General features: G+C 44.0%; 1 protein-coding gene across 1 annotated transcript in view; it reads right to left on the reverse strand.

The window, feature by feature from the left end:
* Positions 1 to 85: 85 nt before the first annotated feature.
* Positions 86 to 22,469, reverse strand: part of DNAH10 (dynein axonemal heavy chain 10) — a 56,179-nt gene continuing 33,795 nt past the window's right edge. The window contains exons 47-75 of the mRNA XM_075434444.1: positions 22,122 to 22,310; positions 21,302 to 21,473; positions 20,151 to 20,354; positions 19,272 to 19,352; positions 18,659 to 18,856; positions 17,845 to 18,006; positions 17,112 to 17,286; positions 16,324 to 16,505; positions 15,455 to 15,591; positions 14,343 to 14,560; positions 13,734 to 13,955; positions 12,964 to 13,111; positions 12,161 to 12,440; positions 11,572 to 11,801; positions 10,601 to 10,874; positions 10,062 to 10,166; positions 9,397 to 9,551; positions 8,432 to 8,586; positions 8,009 to 8,192; positions 6,974 to 7,174; positions 5,596 to 5,805; positions 5,119 to 5,214; positions 3,982 to 4,153; positions 3,325 to 3,456; positions 2,624 to 2,835; positions 2,372 to 2,539; positions 1,921 to 2,101; positions 832 to 977; positions 86 to 372 (exon numbers count right to left, since the gene is read on the reverse strand). Of these exons, the coding sequence (XP_075290559.1) occupies positions 226 to 372; positions 832 to 977; positions 1,921 to 2,101; positions 2,372 to 2,539; positions 2,624 to 2,835; positions 3,325 to 3,456; positions 3,982 to 4,153; positions 5,119 to 5,214; positions 5,596 to 5,805; positions 6,974 to 7,174; positions 8,009 to 8,192; positions 8,432 to 8,586; positions 9,397 to 9,551; positions 10,062 to 10,166; positions 10,601 to 10,874; positions 11,572 to 11,801; positions 12,161 to 12,440; positions 12,964 to 13,111; positions 13,734 to 13,955; positions 14,343 to 14,560; positions 15,455 to 15,591; positions 16,324 to 16,505; positions 17,112 to 17,286; positions 17,845 to 18,006; positions 18,659 to 18,856; positions 19,272 to 19,352; positions 20,151 to 20,354; positions 21,302 to 21,473; positions 22,122 to 22,310 (5,136 nt within the window). The 3' untranslated portion in view covers positions 86 to 225. The remainder of the gene's footprint in view (positions 373 to 831; positions 978 to 1,920; positions 2,102 to 2,371; positions 2,540 to 2,623; positions 2,836 to 3,324; positions 3,457 to 3,981; positions 4,154 to 5,118; positions 5,215 to 5,595; positions 5,806 to 6,973; positions 7,175 to 8,008; positions 8,193 to 8,431; positions 8,587 to 9,396; positions 9,552 to 10,061; positions 10,167 to 10,600; positions 10,875 to 11,571; positions 11,802 to 12,160; positions 12,441 to 12,963; positions 13,112 to 13,733; positions 13,956 to 14,342; positions 14,561 to 15,454; positions 15,592 to 16,323; positions 16,506 to 17,111; positions 17,287 to 17,844; positions 18,007 to 18,658; positions 18,857 to 19,271; positions 19,353 to 20,150; positions 20,355 to 21,301; positions 21,474 to 22,121; positions 22,311 to 22,469) is intronic.

A 22,469-nucleotide genomic window follows, 5' to 3' on the forward strand; every position in this document is an offset into this window, starting at 1 on the left:
CTTATTACCTCTTCTGTGCACAGAGACCAGCTTGGGACCTTTCTGAAAGGAAATGCAAATTACGGAAAACGCTGTTCTCTACAAAGGGGTTTATTGGTTGTGTCGTACTGGGTGAAGTCAGGTGTGCCCAAGTGACGCTACCCCACCCGTGGGGCTGAATCTCTGCCGGGTTTGGTTCCTGTCCCCCTGCCGCAAGGGCTGGGGTCTGGGGGGAGAATCAAGGTGTCAGTCGGTGTTCAGGGTGAGACAAACGCCTTGGAGGACCCAGTGGGAAATGTGCTTTGTGGTGTGGAGATCCGCTTCGAAAACAAGGCCGACACCCATCGCGTTCCTTCTCAGGGAGGTTGTGTACACGGGAGTCCGGAGGGTGTTCTGAAAGCAGGGAGTAAAGAAGAACACTTAGTGCTGCGAACGCTGCGGGGAACTGGCGACAAGAACGGACTCTAGGAGAGAGGAGGATCTTCAGAAAATGGCTTTTTTGTTGTAAGTCTTAAATAACTGATACCCAGAAAATGTCAACATCCTTTGTCATGAACTGGTAATGGGAAGTAGCGAAAGGAGTAGTGGGGTTATAAGCAGGTCCCAAGATGGTTCCACACTGCCTACGTGGAAAAGAGGGAACGAGCATACTGACCCCTCAAGTGTCACCCCTGGGAAAGGAAAACTTCAGCTGTGGTTAATGTGAGGAGAAGTGTCAAACTGCATAAGTGGTACACCAGAGCTAAGGACACAGCCCTGCTGCTTGTGCCAAGGAGGGAGGGACTGCCAGCTCAGGGGTGTGAAAGCAGGAGGAGGTGATGAGCTCATGGGCCGTGGTGTCCCCGAAGGTACCTGCAGTTTGAGCCTGCGTGCTTCAGTGGGGATGATCTTAAGAAGGGGTAGCTCCACCACCAGGACACCAGGCTTGCTTTTGGTCAGGCAGCCGTGCTCCACGTCCCAGTCGGCTCCTTCCAGAAACAGACCAGACACAAAGCAACCTGGACAGGTAGAAAATGCAACATCTCCGGTTAACTGAGCTACTCAAAAATCCGTTTCAGACAGTTGTTCCTGCAATAGCTGTCCTTGGCAGTTACCCTCATGACAAACCTCACTTCTTCATTTCAAACGGCAGCTCCACAGAGGTGTATTTATCTGTGGTGTTTGCTTTTATGGTAGAACTCTGCCCTAGTGTGTTTAGAAACTTTTTTTTTCCTAAATCAGAACTGTCTCAGCTGCACTAGATGTGATAACCATTGTTAGGAATAAATGCTGCTGTGCTGGCAGCTCTTCCCCACAGCGGGTGCCCTCCCCAGTGACATGCCCCAGCCATAGCCAAGGTGTCAGAGAGCTTTTCACCGCGTCGCTGACTAAAGGTGAAGGGCTGGCATAGAGCTCTTCTGGCACGAATACCAAGCGCTTTGATGAAACGTTAGTAAATAAAGAACAGTCTAGGTGGGTCCTTGAGGTGACTTATTTTTAACTGAAACTTAGGTTTAGCAAGAACAATCAGATTTTCTGTTGTCCTCATCTGGCCAGGTCTGGTACTCAGAATTGGCTCTCCCTTTACCCAGGGTGTGATCTATTTAGTAAGCAGAGCAGTGCTAGTCACAGAAATTTCATAAGGACATATTGACACAACAAATCGTACATAGTTGTGTTTACTGTTTGCCTAAATATTTCAATATATTATTTGCAGTGTAATAATAGGTCTCCACCAAGCTGCTGGGACTGGTAGTGTTCTACCCGTTAAGAAAAAAGCAAAGAGCGCGAGCAAGGCAGAGGGGTGGGTTCAAACACGTGCATGAGGCCGAGAAGAGCTGGAGAAGGAACCTCATGCTTTGTGTGTGCAGGGCCTCAGTATGGGATGTACTCAGCAAGCCAGGCAATCTCCCCCTCACCAATTAACTGTTATTTTTGCCAAATAATCCTAAAAACGCCTACCTTGAGTAGACCCTTCAGTGATGCTTTCTGCGGTCCTGTACTTGGTCACCTCGGTGTAGAGGGTGGAGTGGTCCAGGGGCCACTTGTTCTTCCTGCAGGTGGCTTGAACAAGCGCGGTCAGGTAGGCCTGTGGGACGTGCAGCCCTGAGAGCCACATGGCCTTTGGCTCACCCTCGTTAACCTGCAATCAACCACAGGAGACACGCTGCAGCACTGGGGTCTCCCACCACACCTGGCACTTGGCCCGAGGGCAGGGCTCCTCAGACCAGCCCGTGGCCAGCATGCGGTGCGGCCCGTGTTGTGCAAGGGTTCGTTACCGTTCGGGGTGGTGATTGGCATTAGTGCAAGTAACTCATCCAAAGCAGGGCCTGAGCACTGACTTCTGCACCAGTGTGCACAGTGTGTCGTGCAGCTCAACACAACAAAAAGCTTTCTGGAGGCACTTGCTTACCCAGCTGATGTACTGGCTATACCGAGCTCTGAAGTAAACAATCCAATTTCCAAGAGTTTTGAGTGTGTCGGGGGCCAGCCGCCGCCAGATTGCAGGAATCTGTCCGTTAAAGAGAGCCCGAGCCACATCATCCAGTTCACTGCTCATTCCAACTTCCCCAGCCAAGGCCTGGAACGAGGGTGAGAGGCTGAGTGCCAGCCCGGGGCAGGTAAAGCCTGGCCGATGTCGTCCCGTAGCTGTGTTCTTACTTACCCGCTGCAGTTCAGCCAATGACTTTGCCATTCTTACAATCAGCTTATTAAAACGTTCCAGTTCCTGCAAGAGCACCACAGTCGTAGGGGAGATGTCCTCTCCAAAACCTTTCCGTATCTGGTCCAGATCGAATACTTGCGGTATTTTGTTTGCTATATCCTTAGCAACATTTGCAATATATTCATCTCGACTAATTCCTGTACCCGTTTCACCTGAAACAAAAATGGTTTAGTGAGCCTGAATCTGCATCGGTTACCCCTTCTATTACTAATTTGCTAAGAGAACTTTGAGACCTGACCCACCTTTTGGCACTGAAGGCTCCCACCCTCTGCGGCACTGGCCTTTGCAGCAGAAGGCTCCCTGCACGCCCCAAACTCTGCCCCAGGCAGCGCCTCCCTGCTGGGGGGCTCAGCCGCTCCGCTCACCTCCAGTCCCTGCTGTTCCGCTGCCGCTGCTCCCAGAGCCCCAGCCCAGTCCTGCTGTGTTCCCCATCCCAGGCTGGCACACACCGCCCTGCGCGGCTGCCCGAGCCCTTCTCCACCTGCCAGGCTGTGGATGCCCCCCGGGACCCCCTGCCTCCCCACGCAGGGCGCAGGCAGCGCCGTGGGCCGCAGGCACCCCGAGGTCTCGCAATCCCCCCGGCAAGGAGCTCGCTGCCTCCTTATTTCTTATTTACAAAACCAAAGTAGTGGCGAACATACCTGTCTGCGGCTGCAGCTCCAGAAGATGAGCCCAGATGTCGCGAGCTGCCTGTGTGTAATAGCCAATCTCGGCATTCGCGTGGAGACCAAACACCTCCGGAGTATTAGCAAGCGGCAGAAATTCTATCGCCTCTGCAAGACACACGCACACACTTCCTAGAGGTGCCAAGTATTAAACCACAGCTACCAGGAAAAAAAATACTGCAGAGATTGCCGTGAGTGATTTTTTTGTTATTGCTCTGCTTGGGGAAAAAAATCAAATGCTACAGCTGGTGTTGGAACACTGCAAGGATCGGATAATTTTAAGCATAAAATGCATGTGCACACACACACTACCCGGGAAATACGGAAATACATATATTTCCCCATGGAAATATATCACTTTATAATAAAAAAATTACCATGCTGTTTACCTGGGATTTTTTTTTTTTTTTTTTTTAAGAAATGAGGAGCTCGCTGGTAGGCTCACATTACAAAGGGCCGCTCATATCAAGCAAGAACAGCATCAGCAGTGGATTGCAACATGGCAATGCCTGAAGTGCTGTTCAACGTCTGTCCAGCAGCGGACGTATGGAGAGAATGTACACTGTAAGTAAGCCGGCTTTTTTTTTTTTTTTGTATAATGCTAACTTATGTGGCAGTAAAAGCATTTCTTACCAACAAAGTCATCTTTTACAGTCCCTTGTGGAATTTTATAATCAACCTTGTCGTTTTTATAAAAATGAAACTCTTGGAATGTGTCAAATAAGAAATCACCAAGGTACTCATCCATGTAGACGGTCAGAATGCGGCGATCAAAGCTATCGATTGCGCGCCCACCATACATGACCTGGAAATTAGTTACAGCAATATTATAGCACTGGCTTTTGGGGCAGAAAATACAGGTAAAAATCACTGAAAGATCCCAAAGGGTTTGCAGTGACTGGGGTAACACCGTCTCCCTGACGGGACACCAGGTGCACCTTCTCCAGCCCCTCGAGGGGGAGCGAGCAGGAGGTGTTTGGACTTAGGCTGGCGGTAGCTGCGGTGGGCGCTGCCAGTAACTGCTGATCTCAGTGATTTATGTGCGATGGTACCTTCCCCAGGCACCAGCTCGTGTCCAGCTGTGATTAAGTGCTGCAAAACAACGGCTTTCTGCAGGGTTTCACATCACGGCAGCTCCCCCACAGCACCCACCACACAGAGCTGCAAGAGCTTGAGAGATCAGAACGAGGGGTAATGGTTTTAAACTAAAACAGGGTAGGTTTAGGCTGGATATAAGGAAGAAATTCTTTACAATGAGGGTGGTGAAACACTGGAATGGGTTGCCCAGAGAGGTAGTGAAGGCCCCATCCCTGGAAACATTCAAGACCAGGTCGGACAGGGCTCTGAGCAACCTGATCTAGTTAGCGGTGTCCCTGCTCGCTGCGGGGGGGTTGGACTAGATGACCTCTAGGGGTCCCTTCCAACCCAAAACTTTCTGAGATTCTATGCTCTGCGCAGCCCTGGCATCGGTAACACTCCCCTGTGCTAACGACACTGCGACGCTGTGCTGTTCCGGACCTGTCAGCAGAAGATCCCAAGGGCGCTCTCACTCCAAATTAATTAAGCACCGTAACTCCCCTGTCGTGCAGTTACACACAACTGAGACGACGAGATTCAGTGACTTGCTGAGGGCTGCCCAGGAGTTTCTAGCCTACCCAGGAGAGATTCCCAGCCAGCTTTACTTGACGGTACAGCCCACACAGAGAGGAGGCTTCATTTATCTGGATTCTTTTACATCAAGTGTTCCTTCGTGACGTTGTAGGCACTCACCTCACCAATAAGATATTTGAGACTGCTCCAGGGGACTTTATCATCATTTTGTTGGAAAGCTTTTGTCAAGTATGTGTTGAGAATTTCCATGCAGACCTGATGAAGTTGTTAGAACATGTAAGATAAGAAGATTCATAAATCAGCTGTGCATATCCGTAGATTTTATTTAACGTAGCTCTTCTTTGAAAACTAACAATCCTTTTTTTCTCAAATAATTAAAAAGTTAAGTATAAATCCTCGTAAGAAACCCATGAGAGAGGCAATATAAACATGGAGCGCTGGGAATGTGGTTAATTTTTGGTGGCCAAAATTGACATTATAGAAGATTGGGAGTCCACAGGAGTCCACAGCAGCAGAAAAAAAGATGAAGCAAATTGTTATTGTGAGAAAGGATTAAAGCTGGCTAGATTAGATGTTTTCAAAAGTAATCATCTGAGCAACTCAAGAATGTGAGAGCCATTGTAATTATTTTCTTACCTGGAAATCAGATTCATTAAAATCATATGGTACATTCCAGCCAACCTTCCCAAACTTCCTTCTCTCCTGAACCACAGCATGGAAGAATGCCAAGACGTAGACCAAGGATTTGAAGGCAGGATGTGGGCACTGCTCTAAGGCTTCCTGGGGAATTCTGAAGTAGGTGGCTCTCATGTTCAGTTTCAGACCGTTAGGTGGTTCTGTCACAACCTATCAAATAATTAGGGAAGCTATCAATTACTGGACAGCCTCGGGAAAAGAAGCTGTAAATATATCACACTCTCTAAGTAAGCTGTACCATGCAAGCTTGAACATTCTTAACAGCTTTGCAAATTCATATCAATGTGGAGATTTTTCTGAAGTAAAGCCATGAAACAGACCTTTTAAGTTTGTTAAGGTAAACACACATACAAGAAGAGAAACCTGATACTATTTTAGAAATAGTCACACTACTGGAAAGGCGTTAATATTTATCATCCTTGGAGATCTAATTTACTGAAATGTTATCAGTACTTTACACATTTTGGTGCGTCCTACCCATCACCACAGTGAGATGGCTTAACAGCCTTCGGTAGGGCTTTACTGGTGATCAAACCGAGGCAGAGCCAGCTGTAAAACCTTCGCTCTCACTGCTCACTAGACCCAGAAATTGCGTATTTGCAGTCTTTTAAAGATACTTTGACGCTCACTTCTCCCCACTGCAGCACTACGCACTGCTGGAGGCGAATACTCCAGAGCTGTCCCTGACACACTAGAGCACACATTGGGTGGATCTGCCATGCCACTGCCTCCAGAATCTGTGAAATACAATTATTGTGTTTACAGAACTGGTTCACCGCAACAGAAGTGAAGCAGCACATAAAATAACATTAGGACAGCACCATGGCTTGTGCCTTCCAAATAATCAGCTCAGCTTGCTTGTGATAAATGCTGCGGCCTGAAGTAGCAGCTGGAAACCATTATCCTATTACGATGTCTGCTCCACTGGCACTATTGCCAGGCTCAACACAGACCTGGGCTCTGCACTTCAGCATCGGGACTGACAGGACTATTTCTGTCTCTCCGGATGCTCCTCACTTGTGGTGGCATTTGAGTCTAAAGAGCATTTGTCACACTTCCACGTTTACTCACAAACCTCTACTCTGGAGTAACGGCTTCAGAAAAAACCTGCTGAACAGCTTCCACCCAAAGGAAAAAGCACCGTGAGGTGAACAGGAGGATGAAAAAGGGATTTGTCTTCTAAAGAGCAAAAGCTAGTGCCTACAGCCCAAGTCAGCACGCTGCGTTCAGGTCATGCTCCTCCCAAAGCCAGGCCGCTTTGCTGAATGAGAGTGGCAGGACATGCCCTCCCAAATGGGGCTGCCCCACTACGCAGTACCTTTAAGGACTTCTGCAGTATTCCAATCGGGAAGCCCTCGGTCGGGTCAGTAGTCAGCCAGAGGCGAAAGTCTGGGTGAGGCTTTGTAATATTCTCCAGGGCCTTTTCCAGGTTGACAAGCCACCTCACCAAAAGGTGACAGTTCTGCAACATCAGCCACTCTCCACGAACCACCACGTTCTCCAGCATCTGCAAAGCGATCTTAAGAGAGGGAAAGAACTGTCTGTGAGTAACTCTCCCCTTGTCCTGTCAGCGAACTAACTCTGCAATGGAGGGCTTCCTGCTAGGAAGCACACTCAGCCTTTCAGTTAGTTTTAGCAGACTTATCAGAATGCTCCTCGCTGAGAACAGACCTTTTCCAACACCACAAGAAGTTGCCCTGAGATGCCTTTTTTATTTCATTACTTCCTTTGGAAATTAAAGTCACGCACAGCACTGAAGTATTTCAAAACACTGCAGGAGTGTGCATGGCCCAGAAGAGGGTGAAGATCAGAGCCCACGAAGTGGTGATCTAAATGAACCGAATTGGAGTTCTCCCCGTGACTGAATTCACAGCAAATTCAGTCAGCTGCTAAGCTTTGGACACCCATGCCTTAGTGTCCATAGCAAAAAGGAAAGCTACAGGAAGACAGAAAGAGCAGCCAGATATCTTTTTGGTAACAAACAGTGTGACTTCTGATCAACTCGTGTCCATAGACAGAGACCAGGGGCACTGACTGACCTTTGAAAGACTGCAGAGTAACATCTTTTCAGCTCAACTGTTTTTTAATAGACAACGGTATCATTCAGGATCTACCCTTATCCAAGCCATAAAATCAGCCGACCAGCCAAATGCCCCCTTTAACATTAGGGGAAAGCATTATTCCCGGGCTGGCAAATTGTGTGCTACGCCTGAACCACAACGGAACTCCATTTTAAACGGAGCAGGCCTTTGGAAAGGAAATTCGAAGAGGCCTGCAACATTAGGAGCACAACTTGCTGTTCACAAGCTGACTTGCTGCACGCAGCACGTCCCTACCCTCCCACCAAAGTTACCTTTTCTTGGCCTTGTCCCATGGCTAGGAATTTGAGTCTATCCCCTCCAAAGCCTGTCCTCTCGGCCAGTTTCATGAGGTCACTGACAGGATCAGAGCCAGGACTTAAGATAAAAACAACGGGCGAGTAAGGACTGCTCTGCTCAAAGATAGCTTCAAAGCTGATCACAGGGGGCTGCACGTACCTGGTAGGGAAAGAAGCACAATAAACCGCTGATTTACACGAGAGCAGCCATCTTGTGTAAAAGATGACTTTTACACAAACATCAAAACTCACTGCAGACTGCACATGGAAACAATACAGAGACAAATTACGCTCTGTTTTGTAGAGAAATTACCAAATCTCTTACATAGTTGATTACAACTCCAGTTCTGTGTGAAACACCTTAACGGTGTGATTCGGAATTGAAAGAGAGTGACTTACTTCTCACTCATTGTCACAGTAACATAGTCCGTTACTGCCCGATACAGCCGGTCCACCCGGAAACACCGTAAAAGCAGGAGCTTCTGAAAGTCCATGAGGTTGTTCTGGTACTGCATGGGGAATGGCATCTGTTCGAGAGCATCCGTGTCATACCACTGGCAAGAAAAGACGGGAGACAATGCAAGTGGATCAAATGGCTCTATCAATGAAATCACAGGGAAAGCAGACAAAAGCCTTTTGATTAATGAGGGGCCAAGAGACACAAGGAAAACATACAAGAAAGTCAATCAAAAATATTGAAAGACGTAAAAATTTCAGCTTTTACAGTATAAAGTATTCAAGTCCAGAAACAAATTTGTACTTTCATTTTATGTCCAGTAATTGTCTTTAGATACACAAAATACCATCTTCAAGTCCAGAAACAAATTTGTACTTGCATTTTATGTCCAGTATCTTAAGATACACAAAATACCATCTTCAAGTAAAAAGTGTTAACAGATTGCTTACAGAAAGACTTCTTGTGAAGCAAGAAGACATGGAATGCAAGTAAAGGCAGAACAAAGGAAAGTCTGTCTATGTAACTAGCCTATAGAGCTCACTGCCACAAGAAGATCAAAGTACAATTTAGCAGCACAAAAATAACAGTGAAATGTTGACTGTTGAAATCAACAGCAAAAATTCCACTGACTTCAGCAGGGCAAATAACTCTTCTAAGGCATTTGACTGGAAAATAAAAAAACTACAGTATACCCGGAAAGATTTTTTTCGTTTGTTTTTTAAATAATAAGAGCCTTAATGCTTCTAGAAATAAGCCAATCACTAACTGAGGTCAAGAAGAAAAGCAAGGCCTTGGCAGAAAAAGCCAGTGGTGACATGCCTCCTGCCAAGTGCTATGGCACGTTGCATCACACTCGAACATTTAATACCCGAAGAAAAACAAGGAAAGAGACCAGGATTGCACGTACATTTTTCCATACATCTGGATTTTTTTCCACATCATCTGGAAGAGATTCAAATTTCTCAGGACATAGTTCAGACAAGCGAATTAGGTCTTCCCAGCCTTGATCTGGAAGCCAAGCATACGGTTTCTTTCGTGCGCTCTTCTCCAGGGAAATATTGCCTAGTCACATTCAGAAACCAGAGTGAATGTCCATGTCATAAATTCTCCAATACATGACCACACAGACAGTCCCACTGCACAGAGGAACCAACTGGAAATTTGTTTCTGGAAGCACTGTAAGATTAAACTGGTCAGGTGAACAAAAGATGGGATTTTACAAGTGCTTGCAAAAGCGAGAGTTGTATCTTTGCAAACATTTCTAAAATTATTTATACATAGTCAGAAAATAACTACAGATTATTTTCTCAGGTAACATCCTGTCAATTAGCTAAAGTGAGATTAGTCAACATCTGCAGGGAAAGTTTAGCCTCTTCGCTGTTTAACGAAGTGAAAAAAATGGAAATAGCAGAATCCACAATTTGTGTAAACCAACATGGCTCAGCTGTCTTCAGTGCTTTCTCTACATGCGAGCTCTTACAGCAAATCATGTCTAGTCAAAGTCTATCTTTGAAAGATCTTTTAGCTATTGCTACATATAGCCATATATTGATATACAAATATTCACTTTACCTTTCAAAAAGAACTCAAGTTCTTCTTGTGGAACTCTGCCGTCAGCTTGTTCTATCCTGACAGTCATATTAAAGGAGAACAGTAACTTGTGCTTCTCAAACAAGCCTACATTAGAAGGACAAGATTTTTCAAAAATCAGCTGCTAAAACTTGTGGAACTCGAGCAATCTTTAAATCCACATCCTGCACTGGGTCACCCCACAAAGATCAGGGTGATCAAAGATGGGGCTTTAGATCAGGCTTACAGAGTCAAAACGGCATCTGTGAGCTACATCCAGGGATGCGAGATCCATAGCTGTGATTTACCATTCGTAACTGTATTAAGAAAAGCATTTCTTTAAAAGTTACATTGGTAACATGCATAGTTTCTTCAAACAGAAATAGCAGGGAGTAAAGCGTAAACCAGGACCAATGCTGAGCACTGAACATCAGTGGATTCACCGTTTGGTAACTTGCCTCTTCAGTGCAAACCAGCTGAAGGCACGGCTCTAACGAGCATTTGCAGAACACGGCATCAGCCCATCACTAAATCGCACTAACCTGTGCAGCCATAGTTATAGGTGTTGAAAGTCAGTGTATCCATGATGTTTTTTAACCTCTTCAGAAGAATAGGACTGGGCATGGATTTCCGAAGAGAGAGCCCAAAAACCTCTAAGAAGGAGGCCAGGGAGTACTGATACATGATGTTGACAAGTGCCATTTCAGACAAAACGGAGAATAAAATGGCCCCCCTCCTGGCAGCTGGTCTGTAGCCATCTCGAAGACGATCGATGTCCACCGCTGTTGTCTCAGCCAGATTCAGTTTTTCAATCACCTAGCCATACATGGATTTTATACACATGTAATTACTGCGCTGATCCATAGTATGTATATTATATCACAATAAGCAGAGCTATTCAGTCCTAAGTGGACTACATAAGGTACCTTGGCAGGTAACCCTAAAGAAGTAGTATGAATAGTAAAAATCAAAAGTTAGAGAGAAATAATCCCACTCTGTGTACCTATGAAAAGTAAAGGCAAAGATTTACACAGAGTCATGGAAATAGTGTGGGAAAGGCCGCCTGGGGATCTTCAGTTCAACTTTCTGCCCAAAGCTGCACTACGACTACCGCTAGATCAGGTCAGCTGTGGCTTTGTCCAACTATGGCCTGAAAACCTCCAAGGATGGAGATTCTACATCCCGAGTAACAAATATCTTAGTTTTTCATTTCAGACACAATGCAAGACAAAGGTTGTTTCAGAGCTGAAAGAAATATGTCACATGCTCTGTGCTTTAGAACTGTAAACAACCATTATTTTGGTCCCAACGAGGACTTTCCTGAAGATAAGACTTGGTCCTCTGAGACAATAAAATACTGCCCAATACTGAAAGAGGCAACATACTCATGAGAAAACTCTCCATTTCCTTTCAAACGAATTCCTAGCTTCAAGAGTGAATGACGAAGCACAATGAAAAAGGAAAGACAATGTTATATTAGTAGATATCTTTCCAAAAAGTCTAGAGCCAGTACCTCAGTAGCTTTGGATTTTGTCTCCTCCAGGGTTTGCACCAAGTCCAAGTTGTCCAACATGTTTCCTGTGGAAGATGCCAGTTCCCGAAGGAGAGAGTCTTCCAGATCTTTCAGCAAGTTTTTGTTGTCACTTGTCTCCTGGATGAGATGTTCCCTCTGTTCTTCCAATTCCTTTCTTTCAAAACCCGTGATGACGCTGAGCAACTGATCTTCTAGGCCCTTGAGCGTAACTACAGATATAACACATGTACAAAGCACAGTCTTTTTCTGAACACAGGGAGAGCTTTTACACAACTTAATTCATCTACACCATCTCACAAACCCACAGCAGTGCAACAGAGTGACTTAGTTAACAACTCTCTTATTTCTACCAAAGCATCCTAACCTGACAGGTGCAAGAAGAGCTATTTAGCTCAGTTTCAGATTATAAGAGAGAAGTGAGATAGATTTTCTGTTAAATCAGATGCTAAGTGTAAGGGGGACTATGCATTTTTTAGAGCTTCATTGCTGTTTCAGACAAACACCCAGGCCCTAAACTGGCACTACAGCATAATCACTACTTTGTTACTAAATACACACTTTTGCTTACCTGTATAATTGATAACCATAGCTTTGCCAAACACAGAGGGAGAATACTTCGGGTTTGACAATTTGGTGTTCAGGTACAATCTGAAATTACTGTCATAGTCAACCTCTTTGTCACCCAGTACAACGAATGTTCGCCCCTGCGCAACTTTGATATTCTTCTCCAAGACATTGTCTATCACAGGATCAATGTATTCATCGACACCATACAACAAGAAAGGGCTTCCATACTTGATGGCCAATTCTAGTTGTTTAAGGAAATCTGGATCATTAAAGGAAGCCATCTGCAAAAGAACAATGGGAAGATAGGAAAAAAGAACTGATATTCAATTTGCTGAAGAGCATAATTTTACAACAGTTGCCAGCACTAATGAAGTTTGCTCTTTGTTGCTTTTTGTCTTTCCTCTTACAGATGATGTAAACTGCACTGGCACAGAACAGCAGAGGCACGCTTTTTTCTGATTAGTTGAAAATAATTTCCATTTGGAGAACTATTTTTCAGAGTTCCAACTGAATTCTGACTGTGTTAATTGTCCTACATGAAAACTCCGTCCTGGCGCTGAGATAAAACACAACCTACCCCAGCCTTCTGGTTTTCTGCATGTACTAAGGCTAGCCAAAATCCCAAACAAACCATCCATCCCAAAGAACTGAAGGTCATATGAACAGTGATACTCGCTATCTACTTTAGAGACACAATAGTCAACACATTTGTCAGTACATAATTGGTTCCCCATTCAAGGTGACAGATACATATGCAGCTTTTGAAACAACCAGTAAAGAGGTAAAATGATGGTTCATCTTTACCCTCAGGTTATTTTTTTTTTCTTTCTTCTTAATCCAATGTAATGCCTGTTGTTGTGGGTCAATACAGAGTGGGAAGCGGCTTGCGTATGTTGTCAGGATTCCGTTCTGGATACTGAGCTCATCCGGAGGCAATCCTTGGGAAACCCACCTAGGAACGGAATGGATCAAAGACTAGGCTGGAAGAAACACTTGATGAGAGAGCAGCACATTCCATTTGTCAGTAAAATTCTGCGATACATTGAACATGCTATTAGACAGACAAGGAAACGTATAGTGTATGCGATTGTGAGAACAGTGTCAAAACTCCGACTGACTCCTTGTCCGAGTCATTTGTAACTACACTACCCTAAACACTGACTGTTGCATTTGGTGAGTAATCCTGCAGCAGCTGACATATGGGCTACCTGGGCACGAGTTTAATTCCAAATTTATTGAAGTCAATGAAAGACTCTTGTTGGGTTTTGGGTTAAACACATCTTACAGATGCCTCCTTTTAAAATCTCCTAAAAAAGGTATTATTTGTGTCTACGTTCAGTGAGTGTCCCTGGAGTGTAAAGTACAACGGTTTGATATAACAAATAGCCTCTGTCCATCAGAAGAAAAATAATTTGTCTCCTTGCCGTCTCTGAGACATGAAAGTAAAGCGGGGTCTCTCTGCTATGGCTGTGCACCTCCACCCACATTGCCAATTCCATGCCACAGATTGAGATCCAGACTCCCACTTCACGATTTCACATTCAGTAGTCACTGGGCTTCTTGACTGGACATACCTGCTAACCTCCACCTCATTAGTCAGGAGGCTTTCCAACCTAAATGGTTGACTGAGAGGAATGTCTCGTGAGAGGATATCTTCTTGCCACACTTGATAGATCATCTCATTACGAAACTCCCAGTTGAATGCTCCTTCGTAGCTCAGAAAGGCAGCACAGAGCAGACAGTCTCCAAGCAAATTCACCTTTCGTATTTCATAGTCCTCTAATTCCTTTGTCCACCTGACAGAAATATAAGGGAATCCTGGGTCAGTCTGTACCACGAAGATGGGGTTTATGCGCAGAACTTCCCAGCTGCTGCTACTTTAGGTGCAGGTTGAGACAGACACCCAAATTTACAATCAGTTGTTCTCTCATTATTATGATGGCCACAGACACTGAGTTGATCTGAACCTTCTTCCTTTTTAATGCAAGTTCACCTTTTTCTTCTGCACGAAAAAATATTATTTTTCAAGAGCTAATGGATATCAGCTTAGAATGGCCATTAGCTCTTCTCAAAAACAAACATCACAGGAAGTGACGTTTCCAAAAATGTCTCAGATTGCTAGATTTTGTCCCTGGCACATGACCCTCTGCTGTCAAAGTATTCCTTTTTGAATCTTGACTCACCTCTTGTTCTCAGATCTCAAGCCAAAGATGAGCTTGTCAGCAGCTTCTAATCTTCTCTGCATAATCTCTGCTTCTTCTTCTAACTGTTGCTTTTCTTTAATTGCTTCTTCATATTTGTTCCCCAAAGCTTTAAGCTCATCCTCAATGGTAGCCAACTCTGCTGTTATCTTTTCCAGTTCCCGCTTACTTAAGTAATAGTTCCGTTCTAGCCTAGCCACCTACATTATGAAGGAAACACAAGAGTGTCAGAGGAAAGAAGGGTTTTGGAGAGAAGTCTTAAGTTCTCAGATTTCTTTTGGCTATTTCACATATTTCAAAGTGTCCTGGTAATAAAGAGTGTAAGCCAAAATAACTCACTGGCACTGTTTCATACCCACTTGTCCCCATCCCAAACATATACATCATGGTCTGATACTGCAGTTACGAAGCAGATCAACATCCTGGAGTTTTGTACCTACAAGGTACATTAAAGCATGTGTGCAGTCCTGCTGACACTGGAGGTCAGCAGGACTATCATCCCGTGACAAAAGGGGAGGTTTGTCTGCTGAACAACAATATTAAGACCTCAAAAATAGTCAGATTCATCATCTAGTGAATATACTTTCTCAGTAGTCAGCTGTATATAATAACCTTTTCTTGAAGAAAGTTTCCCAGCATCACCTGCCGGACACTACATTTCCTTTGGTAATACAGCTAACTTTCCAGTCATTCTAAAAAATGTTAAAAAGTCTGTGCTTAAGGGACATGGATGTTGTGTACTACTGAGCTCTGCTCTGTCCAAATGCCATGTGTTTTGAAGTCTGTTTTCAGTCAAAAGCTATAAATTGTGGTTTTCTAACCATGTTAGATTACAAAATTCCAACTGAACACGTTCCTCCCTTCTCCTTCAAGCACTGGCGTGGATGGGAACCCACATCCCAGCATCATGACACAACAAACACAGCAGCTTATAACTGAGTACCCGCCTCACTCCTGCTGCAACAGCTTTCCTAAACATCTTTTTTTCGGCACTTCAAAAAGGCACAATGAGCAGTCTATGAAATTGCCAAGTATTATTTTTCTCATCAGGATTATTCTTCGTACTCCTCTGAGTTTGAATACGCACACTTTACCTTTTCTCTCTTTGGCTTGACTTCTTTAACTACATCACAGTAGCTCATCACTGCTTCAACAAACTTTAACATTCCCAGTCCTGCTCTGCTAACAAGTTCCATTTCACTGATGGTAGTGTTAAAATTCTTTAACAGAGCTAAATGGGCAAAGAGAAAAATATTGCAAGTGACTTTAATCACAGTGCGGAACTCCCCAGAGAAACAGCCTTTCCTACCAGTAATACAGAGCAATGCTGTGATAGACAATATGAAACATTTGTCAGAATATTAAAGAAACTCTGACCTTAATAATACAAGCACAATCTTGATAGTGGTTTCTCAAGTTCTTTCTACAAGAAGGGAGTGCATTCAGGAGTTGTTCAGCACATCTCAGGATCATGGTTTGTTTGCTCGGCAGCAGGCAGATGCAATTTTGTTCAAAGGGCCAAATTTCCCTCTTAAAGGAACTAGTCTGGGTTGCACCCTCGGGAGCATGCGCAAAGTCTGGCCCATAAGCTTTAGATATAGCTTATCTTCTGTCCACTCTGTATATATCACATTTTAATTGCCACCACATGGACAAGCTCATAATGCTTCTTTCTGAGTGGCTAAAAGCAGACAGCAGGCCCCCTCAGCTGGCCTGTTTCCTTCTTGCCTGCTCTAAAGCAAAGTGTGTACAAACTGGATGTAGCACATAGCAGAAGGTCTTTGAACTCTGAAAAATCCAGTCACCCCAACAACGCGACATCTGCAGCGTTGCGCACAGTGCTGTCCCTTTGCACACAGTGAATCCCACCCTCCCAAACGACACTGGAAGGATTGCTGGTGACATGGCTAATCACATGAACAAGATGCTACGTTCATTCCAACTGTACAGGTCAGTAATTTACCTCGGACAGATTTCACTTGGCTCTGAGTAATTCCATCAAAATCTATCTCCATCAGGGATCGTAGGAAATTTGCCTCAGACATCATTCCTTTGGCTGTCTTCCAATTTAGTTCTTTGTAACCTCTCATTATAAGAATACATTCCAGAACAGTCTGCACCTGCTTCGGGGGTTTTGCAAAGGATCTAGAAAACAGATGAAGGAGACAGTGGAGGAGAAAAGGACAAAACAAAGCACATGATGCCAGACACGTGTAATTCCCGTTAAAAGAGTCATCTAAAGAAAGGAAACTAAGCAAGTGTGCCAGGTAAGGAGAGCCATTGCTATTTCAGGGAAAGCCAAGGCCTGGATTTGCTTTCATATCTATACCCAAATACAAGATATATTATAAAAACACAGGAAGAAGTTAATTCAGCAGAGAAATACATTTGCATGCTATTAAAGCACCCCTCAAAAATAACTGTGTTCCTATTCACACAGAATAAAAACAGAGGAGGAATGAAGGGTTTTGGACAGCCCCTGCTCAGGCAAAAACCGTAGCAGTTTCCAGTGCATCAGACATGGGGTAGGGAATTATGGGGGACACATCAAAGGACTGGAAGAACAGGCTTGAGGGGAAGTCCGGGGCTAGGAATCAGGGGATTCTGTTGTGACCTCTGCACCCAGACAACCGATGTCCTGACCTTCACCCACAACCAGGCAGGTGAGAAAGGGAAGGCTAAGGTTCAGACCCTGCAAACAAGAGTGCCTCAGTGAACTTCTAAGAGTTTATGCTCTTGGAAATAAGTCACCTGATCTCAGTAACGTCAGACTTGTCAAGCTTCTGAAGCTCCAGTTTGGCAGCTTCTAAAATAGGCATGACTTCAGCCAAAGCTGTCTCAGCAGCCGCCTTCTCCATAGCAATAATCTTATTCTGTTCCTGTATCTCCACAGCTTTTTCTTCAGCCAGTTTTTTCTTCTCCTCAGCTAGGAATTGTAAAAGCAGGACCATAAATGGATTATTCAAATTTGTATACAGAACATATACTAATACAGGTTCGCTCTTGGCTGAAAATCAGAAATTACCATCAACTCAGCACCTTTTTGTTGCTAGCTTGCCAGTATTTACAGTTCTATCACCAGGTTAGGAACACTGTGTTCCACACAACAGCATACATGATCTCCTTTCCTCCCATGCTTCCCTCCATTATTCCTCTAATAGTAATTTTCTGAATCAGAAGGTCCCTTTCTTGCTAATGCCTCTTTCCCACGTTACGCCCTACACCTTGGAAAGGGAAGGCAAGGGCAGGAGAACATAGTCCTGAGTTGTGTAAAGTACTGTAGGCCAAATATATTGCAAAGATGGCAATCTGGGCAAGATAGGGGACCTGCTCTTCTAGCATGACACTAGATCGGCACAGATGGAACAAGAGGATTACCTCTAGAAGCAGCTGGAGCTCTCAGAGGGTCTTCCAACCCAACAAACACAGGCTACGGCAGACTTGCTTAGCCTGTGGAACAATTCAGTAGTTGTAAAATACCTACCTACTCTTTTGTTTGCTGAAATCTCTTGTAACAAAGCCTCACAAGAAGCTGATTTTTCTGCTAGCACAATTTTTTGCTCAGCAAGTTTCTTGTTCAGCTCAACCAGCTGTATACTAGCTTCCTTCAGTTTAACTAAGCCCCCATCCATCCGTTTACATTGTGCTAGGTAGGAAAAAAGGGAGAAAAGTTAGTGACTCATTGATTGTGTACTATCACACAGCAACAGACAATCTCACAGGAGGTATACATGCTTATAGGCACACTTTGCAGCAAGGCAACCTCAGTTATGCAAGGAAAATGACTATGAGAGGTTTTTCCTTTCCTAAGCCTCCCACCCAAGAGGGAGTTAATGTCACCTGAGCTGCCACATAGTGGCCCTGTGCCACAACTTGCTTTCCATATTACACTGTTCATGTTTTATGCTCTTCACATATCCCAGTGCCCACTGAAGTATGTATAAGAATTGCCACTGGAGGAAGAATGTCAAACCTTGAGCTAGGCTGAGCTGGTATTAGATCTAATCAGACTCTTCCCCAAGCAGAGGAGTGTATGGTTTGGAGTTTCTGGCTCAGGTTCATTCACAAAAGCATTTGAGGAGAGCCCACCATTTGACAAGAGTCTGAACATTCACATGTGGCCAGGATATTGGTCCAATGTCAAAAGCAGAAGCCAGCACAGCATTTGAGATAGCACTGATAAAATGATTTTTGCATAATGTGGGTAATACGTGGGATTCTCACCATGATTTTTTTTCTTTTAAAAATACTTAAATCACTTACTAAAAAATAAATAGAAAACATCTATACAGCCTTACCTAAAATGAACTCATTTTTCTCCTCCAGCAATTTTGCATAAGTATGGATAAAATCAAGGTAATTCTTTGGTGTGACATGGTTGCTACGTCTCAGTTTCTGCAGAAACCTCTTGCTGAAATCCCCTACAGATTCATGCACCATGACCATGTGCTCAATCACTGACTTGGAGCTCTCTGATGGGATGTATGTGCTATTTCCTAAAATCGGGCAGAAGAAATCAAGTATTTCAAAGGTTTTGTTGGGGTTTTTTAAGAGTCTGCCAATTACTGTCTCTCTCACATACATCTAAGACAGGCACCAAAATAAAGTCTTTTCTGGGGCAAAAAGCAAGAGCAAGGCACAGTCAGAAGAGAAACTGGGCGTCCTGGTAGGCAGGCCACATTGTCTGCAGAGTTGGGAACTTGAATTTTAGCAATTTTTTTAATCTATTTGAGTAAGAAACTTCCATCAAAAAACATTTTTTGACTGGGATTTTGCATCACCCGTTTAGACTCAAGGTAACAAGCACAATGGGAAATCAAATTATGAAATCTACAATAACTGCAAAGTAAAGAATCTATTTCTTAGGCTTTCCCAAGGGCTAATGGGTTAAAATAGTGACATTTTACATACCGACAAAGGATTGTGCAACTGCATACAAGGCCTGGGGAGGCCAGGGCAAGAACCAGTCAATACCAGTGTTGTTGACAAGACCTTAAAATAAAAGGATAGTGTCATCTGAAAAATTCCTTTGTAAAACTAGACCCTAATCTGACAGCCAGTCCCATGCTTAACTTCACTTTCATCAAGAATCTGCAGGATCTGTCTTAAATTTGACTCTTGATTAGTAACAGGATTTGCCACAACGTCAATACTTCCATTGTGCTAGTAAACAATCAGCTTTACACCTGTGTCCTGCTAACCCCATTGTACCGTTCTTCAGGTTGTACCATTCTACAGGATGTGCTCAAGAGCCGCAAGAAGATATTTTATGCCTGTGTTAGGGGTCCCACCCATACACCTCTTTCATGGGTCTCTTCAGTCTCCCAGGACTCCGTTCAGCCACCTGCTGTAGTGCAGCATCCACCAGGCTCAGGTGGTTTTTCTCCCAGTGGGTGTCCCTCCCACTGCACCCTTCTTTGGGCTTTGGATACAAACAAGTTTCTCTTACCACCCTCCTAGTTTCATAATGATTTAATACCACATATTCTGTAAACTGCAGAAGACAGGCTGCAGACATAGGCTGGATATTTCCAGTTCAATGAGAATGACCAACTGATTTCTAGCTGTTCAGCTGGAAAATGAACTGATCTGGTAAATACTAATCAATAATACTGATACGTGGTAATTAACTGGAAAAAAAAAACCCATGCACTGCAAATCCTTAATGATGAAGCCTGCTCTGCTTAGCTTTAGCTGCCAGACATCTCTGAGTGTCCACAGGAGATTTTTTCTCTTCCCTGCAAGCCTGTATTCACCGGGAAGGGACTAAGCAGTATATACAATTGATACCTGGGAAATTCCTGCACCACGTTCTCAAACTGTCCCCAACTGGGGACATGCCCAGGACAATGTGAAGGTTGCTTGCACACTTGTTTACAAAATATTGCCAGACACTCTCTTTAGCTGGGGTCACACCAGCTTTAGTAGCTTCATCTCCAATTTGACTTAGTATGGTGTCTTTTTCATCATCTGCAAAAAGGGCTGGCACCATTCCTGTAACACAAGGACAGAAGAATGCTAGTGAGAACAACCAGTAAGAGAAAACCATATGGCTGGGGACAGGGCAGATGAGAAACCAGAGTCACACATTTATAACCTAGTTCTGCAAAAATGATGCGGGGTAGTTTTGAATGAATCTATTAATCTCTCTATGCTTCTCCTCCTCTCCCCAGCCCCCATGGAAAATAGAGAGGCAGTATTTATGATGATGCAAGGGGATTTAGAGCAATAATTAAGTCATTTTCATTTGGGCTTCAGCAACATCTACCAAAATGTCGCAAGAACATAAAGTGCTTTTAACTCTACAAAGACGACCTTCATCGGTGTCTACAAACCATCAGTTCACATTTTCATTCTCTCAGCCACATGGCTAATATCACTTTAGTTATGTAATGACAGACATGATCAGAACAGGATCGAGGAAATCTAGACCAAGGAAAGGGATAAGATTTAACACATTTGTTTTCAAACCACACTGTGTAGGAACTTCTATAGAGAGGGTGGTCACACAGTGCCAGCTGCTGCTCATTTTCAGCTGCTGCATACACTAAAAGATATTAAAATACAGTTTAGGACATATATATAAGCAGTTGCTGCAGTTCAGGTGAATGCTACTCAAAAGCCAAAGGAACAAAAGGTGGGTTTGTGGCCAAATGCAGATGAAGTTATGCCTCAGTCTTGGAAGAAATCTGAGACTCCTGCAACATCGTGATCAGCATGAATTAACTCTTCAGCCTTCCCAGACACGTATAAATGACCGTAAGAAGATGCCAAAATGCCATTATTAAGGCCAAGATCATTTCAGGTGGTACCGAAAGGTGTACCTAACTAAAGCTGCAGACGACACAGGGTGAAACAGTAATAGCTGGATCAAGGGTACATTTGAGATTATCAGTCACAAGTAGATACTGATCAGGAGGAATTGAGGCTGCCTGTGTCACCTGAAGTTAACATGTTGTTGATGAGTTCCAGGAAACTCTCTTCTGCTACATGGGCCTCTGTAAACAAGAAGACCATTGACTTGTTCTCAATACCCAGCTTCTGGTACAAATTTTTCAAATCTTCTCGGAAACTGTTTTCTCCATATCCTCGACTCAAGATGATCTCAAATACCTAAGGATGCAAACATACACTGATAAGATACAGATATGATGGTAACTCTGAATTTCAATTAGGCTGCACCAAGAGTTTTGGTTTGGCCCCTATCATCAGTAAATGTATAAGTATCAAAAAAATTATGCACTACATTCTTTTTAAATATTACAGTTGTACAACCCTGCAGGACTGCATTTTCAAAATTGCTGTGTGTTCATCCTCCTTTTTTGTTCTTCCCTTCCAAGTCAACAGTTTCTGTAAGACACTGAAAGTACCCCTGAGAGAGGAACATTTCCTATTTGAAATATTACACTATCAATCACAACAAGGTTCCTCAAGCAGCACCGGAGTGCTGCTGTAATACAGATAAGTAACATAAGCAGTAGTTAGGGACTATTAGTTGTTCGCCCTCAAACCCATCCTTGTTTTCTGTCCCCAGTGCCAAAACCCAGATCCAGGCATTGACAGCTTCCTGCCCAGATCACCCACAGTCATCATCTTAGACCTCCTGGCAATAACCTCACCCTGTTTTTCTCTCCACAGAGAAGAGATGTCAGCCTGATCTTATCTTGACTGACTGACTTCCCTTCCCCGCCCTCACCAATTTAATCCTGATCACAATATTGCTGTCCTTTTCTTTGATTGCAAAGATGCAGGGTCACTAACCTCACATCCAGCTGTGTAGGCAGCCAGTCTTGTCAGAGACTGTTTTCCTGAGCCTCCCACTCCTATGAGCAGGGCATGACCACGATACATCCGTATGATGCGATGTACACGGATTATGTGCTCCAAAGCATCATCAAAAAGAACCAGATTCATTTTAATATTAACTTCATTATATTCCTCCAAAATCTCCTGCAGAGAAAGGTGGACAGCAAATTACTAGGAGACCAAGGAAACAATGAATATCTTTAATAAAATAACAACCCATTTAGCAGCATTATTCATTTCCCCTTCCTCAGGGAAAATGAGCTATTGGAAAACACTGCCAACTCTGTAGCTGATCCTCAATTT

This window comes from Opisthocomus hoazin, chromosome 13, assembly GCF_030867145.1.
Source record: "Opisthocomus hoazin isolate bOpiHoa1 chromosome 13, bOpiHoa1.hap1, whole genome shotgun sequence".
Lineage (NCBI taxonomy): Eukaryota > Metazoa > Chordata > Aves > Opisthocomiformes > Opisthocomidae > Opisthocomus > Opisthocomus hoazin.